Below are 4784 nucleotides of genomic sequence, written 5' to 3'. Positions count from 1 at the left end.
TGCTGTTTCATGTTCAACAACAGTTGCCGCCCGGAGCTTGGCTTGCTGGACCAATCACGGCATGCAACTTGGATCGACACTTTCTGTCACTCACGGTCCGCGCTTCTTCCTGCATCAAGGTCCTGTGAATACTAAACCCCGCTCTTGCATTCAGAAGAATATAAGTGGCATTCACTTCTGGAAACTGTTTGATGCTCTACGTGACGGCGGGTGATCAGTTACCGGTCTGCATCTTGTCTCATGAATGTTTGTTGTCGGCGCTTAATAACTTTGTATTTTCAACAAACGAGAAATCTAGGTGCCAACTTTGATATCCACAATTCTTCTCACACAGTGAGCTAGTTTTCCCTTTCACAGAGAACTAAGCCCAGTCAAATAACATTCGAGCGAAGGATTCAAACATCATGCCTAAGCCCGACTCGCAACAAATGAAAATCGCCGAGATTCAGAGACTCAAGAACGCAATTAATAAATCAATTGCCTGGATTAATGAAAAGGAAATAGAAATGCAGCAGCTCGTGGCATATATTGAATCTCTCCCTCGCGATGCGAGGCAACGCATGTCGGATAGCGGCTCTGGTTCAAGGATAAGACAAGGGAAGAGAGAGACGGCTACTGTGGATAACGCACTGGCATTGTACAATAGAAGAGTGATAGAAATGGAGGAGGCTATCAGACAGCAATGGCTGAAACTTAAGGACTTGAAAGAGCAGAAGCGGAGGTTGCAATAGACGTACATTACGAAACAGACTATTGCACGATAAAGGCTCAATGACAAACGCCCGACAAAGCGGTATCGCGATAAAGGACCTTGAGGTTACACAGACTGAACACATGGCCTGTTGGAAGCCTTGGGCATGACTGTTCGCTTCGTGTATATGTAGTGGTCACTCATTTCTGCCTTTCTTTAGAAAACCAAGGACCTTTGACATCCTATATGATTTTCTCTGAATAGAGTCATTACGCTCCAAGCCCTTGTGTCAAGCCCTTGTCACACAGACTCAGTAGTTAACCCGAGTTTCATTTCCAACTCACGTCCCTTGAGCAGCCACTCGTTAATCTTCTGGGATTGTTCGTCAACAACAAACAATCCGTTGTCCTTCAGATACCGTGTGTATCGATAAGACGCATCCAAGCGTTGTCAAACCTCTAACTCTAGTGGCCAATTCCTGTAACTTTTGAAAAACCTTAGAACGAATTCGTGGCGGGTTTCCTGGAACATTTTGGGATAAATAAATCTATAGAATACACGAATAAGACTGGTGGGGTGTTGAAGGATCCGGGTCAGGGGTAGTGTCAGGGTGTGATCAAAGTCCCAGACTTCCAGCAGCTGGTCGTAGTCACTGGATACCTTGCTCTTTGCCTGCAGGACGTGGCGAAATTCTGCATAAATGTCCTTCGAAATTCCACGGAGAGAATCAAGATCAAGACCTATAATCCACGATGGTGGTGTAAAAAATTATCAAGGAACAGTACTTGCCCACTCCCAATCTATAATACCCCGGATATGGAAGTCATCATCAACGATGATATTAGCGCACCTCAGGTCGGCATAGGTAAGCACAAATGGCCCCTGGTCCCACTAGGAATCAAGAATCTTGGGAATCTCCTTTGCCAGGATATGGAGTGCGAACAGCTCAAGCTCTGCGGTTTCGCGGGATAGTTCTTCGATAGGCATCCGATATATTTCTGAAAGAATATCATACAATTCATCAACAAACCGAGTTGCTGATGTGAATGTCAATTATCGCCGTCGTTGTTTTTACATTTAAAGTTCGTTCATTGGCATAGAACGAAAATTGCCCACAACGTATTTCGACTGACCAGTTGGATCTGGAATCAATAAGCCTACAGCATGGAACTCCAATTTCCGCAACTGGACAAATATGTCAATAAGTTCTGAGAAGAATTGCGTTCAACGTTCTTCTGTTTCGTTTACCAGACTAAGTAAATCTAGCGATCTGCCAGGTATATAGTCCATAATGAGAAATGCCTGCATCTTAGAGCTGTTCTTGACAATTAGACTTTGGCCAAATGCGTGGATGTGGGGGACCGGAATGTTCGTATTTTCTTGAATGTAACTAGATGACGATTAGTGAATCCTTCACCTACAACATTACCAAAGGGACCTACCGCATTGTAGCAACTTCACTTTGCAGCTTGTCCCAAACATCATGGACTGCTGGTTCAATAGGAATCCTTACTACCCAGGTTATGATGCCATTGCCGAACTCGATAAAAAAACACACATTAAAACCACCCCGAACCCAGTTCACAATACGGCATGGCTTTTCATCGTTGTACAACGAAGCTAGTGCGCAGACAGCACTTCTGTCTATAGAGGCAATAAAACTTTCTTCCTCATCGTCGCGTTGCTCTTATATGAGAGGCGTGAGATGTGACCGGTAGCAACCAAGGAATAATTAGAGAAATGAGGTCCATGCACGGGAAATACTAGTGGTATACGATATCCATCGTGTCCGAATGAATTCATATATAATAAATAGCATCACCAACCCAGGAGTCCTCGGGAAATTGATCTGTGGGCAAGTATAACGTTGATTGTTGAGGTATGCTCTGGAAAACAAGGAACAGATATGGGGGAAGGGGGCGCCCCGGATTTCAGCTTCAAGTGGCGTCGGTTAAACATCGCCTTAATGCCAATACGAAACGGGCCGGAAAAGCTTAATTATCCGAACTTGGCGCAATCGAACAATGCCGTACCCCGCGAATAACGGCTTGTCTCGCTTAGTGGTTCCGTCCCGACCATTAATCCCGAGATTAATCCCAGCGGGCCCAACCTGCAGCCTACGTGTTGGGTTGTAACACAGAGGAGAATTGTAAGAATTGGGTTAAATTGGTGTCTAAAAGCCTGTCTACAAAGAGCAAGTCTCCGTCTCCGAAAAAAATAGTATCCATAGCCTAAATTGCCAGAGTCAAGGTAGTAAAGGAATTCCTTCCACCATACCAGTTGCTTGACCGTGATTAAGCGCTGCAATTTACACGTTGCTAGTTTCCATCACGTCTCTGCTAGCCTGCAGCCTCTACTCCCTCCGACTATCGTAGTAATACGGGTAGTCGTTCATCAACTCCTCATATATCGCAGGAACAATAGGTAGGTCAAGCGTCTTCTCAATATTTACGACTGTTTTCCGGAGTGAAACCCTACAGTGGTCATATTGACGACCAAATTTGAGGGCTTCATCAGTCATGAATTGAGTCTACAGTTGCTGCATTAGCCTTGGCTCACGATTTGCTTGCATCTCCGCTAGAGGGAATACTAACCAGTTGGTGGCACATAAAGTGAGCAAACATGATATTGACCTGGGCAAGATTTTCGTAAAGAACAGTGTCATTTCTAGCAGGTGTAGAAACTTGATCAACTGGCGAAGCCTGAGGGGTCCTGGCTTCTACTATTCCAGCAGAAGCCAGACTGCCGAGGGTTGAAAGGATGGCAATATACTTCATGATGAATGAGTTGAGTAGAGAATGCAAGAGAATCAAAGACCTTGATAGTACTGTATCCCAGAGTTGAAGAGATTATCAACGTGCCTAGCTGTGCTACTTATATACTGTAGCAATACGGGCCAAGTTAGACGTCGGCGTATATTACCAATATTGAAGGTACTTCAGGTGGGGCATGCCATCCCTTGAGTAGACATCAATCGTGTTTGTGCGAGCTATTTGTAGCTCTTGGCTACTTAGCCAAGCCTCCATGTTGGCATGAATCATTAATCGTGCCACTTGATGGGCCTCCCAGAAGGGCCCCTACAAGAACTCGCATGCCTCAGTGGACACGCGCGAAATCCACGCTCGAGCGCTAGGTCATCACCCTCCAAATAAGTCGTATCGCGGGAAAAGAGATGACGCAACTGGCATCTGCGACTGGATCCTACGAGACCGCATGTCCGAGCACTCTCCGCCGCCTTCTTGTTGGGGGTCAGGCGTGCGTGTCTGGGCGGAATTTAAATGTCACCAAAGTATTTGCGTCTAATAGTTTCCATCCTCCACTCCTCTGGCATGGGCGTTAAAAACTGGTCGACGGGATCCGCCCAGAATGGATTCTGAGGATTGACATATTTCGCAGTTGTGTACTCCCAGTACGCCGGGAACCATCCAGCCGTTTCCCAGTCTACTATTCCCACGACGGTGTCCCCGCGGACCAGAATGTTGAGGCTACTCAAGTCACCGTGGGTCAGAACCAACGCATAGTCTGCGTGCCGATAGAAGGCAAAGAGCTCGGCAAGGTCAGGGAACTTGGTGCAGTCGCTATCCCAAGGAATGCCGTCGGTCAATGCTTGGTGAAACTCATCAACGGTGACATACGGGCCCCAGTAGTCCCGTGATGGCAGACGACAGTCCCAGAATGGCCCGCCGTCGATGCTCCCAACTCGTGTCCCTTCTGGGGGGGGAACGGAGCGAAGCTCCCTGATCATGCCGCGCAGTTGTTCCAATATTCGCGCTTTCGATTCCTCCGAGCGGCATGACCAGTCAAATCCAGCCATTTTTCCTTTGATGTGGCGCATGACGATGTATGATGTTCCCTTATGGACGAAGGCGTAGTACACCTTGGGCACGGGAATGGATGTGTGTGTGCCGACGAATTGCATAGCGTAGGCTTCGGATAGGTTCTCGTCTGGTTTGGTCTTGATGCAGATGTTGGCAATGTGAAAAAGGCCGGTCTGTTTTCTCCAGAGTCTTCGTAAGAGCTTGTGACGCGTTGCCTTGACAAGCAGAAGGGTTAGTGTTTGGACCGCGCGTCCTGGCGCCGGCGGAGACGCCAT

The 4784-nt window shown here is 47.2% G+C and overlaps 1 protein-coding gene across 1 annotated transcript; it reads right to left on the bottom strand.

Annotated features, from left to right (window-relative positions):
• Positions 1 to 3965: 3965 nt before the first annotated feature.
• On the bottom strand, positions 3966 to 4784 carry MAA_08055 (Protein kinase-like protein; the record flags this gene model as incomplete). The annotated part of the gene is made up of 1 exon (XM_007826053.1): positions 3966 to 4784. One exon carries the CDS (start codon positions 4782 to 4784, stop codon positions 3966 to 3968), a length of 819 nt encoding a protein of 272 aa, XP_007824244.1.

This window comes from Metarhizium robertsii (assembly GCF_000187425.2).
Source record: "Metarhizium robertsii ARSEF 23 chromosome Unknown MAA_Scf_4, whole genome shotgun sequence".
NCBI classification, from domain to species: Eukaryota; Fungi; Ascomycota; class Sordariomycetes; order Hypocreales; family Clavicipitaceae; genus Metarhizium; species Metarhizium robertsii.
The sequence above is the reverse complement of the archived record's forward strand: the minus strand, read 5'-3'. Positions and strand labels throughout refer to the sequence as shown.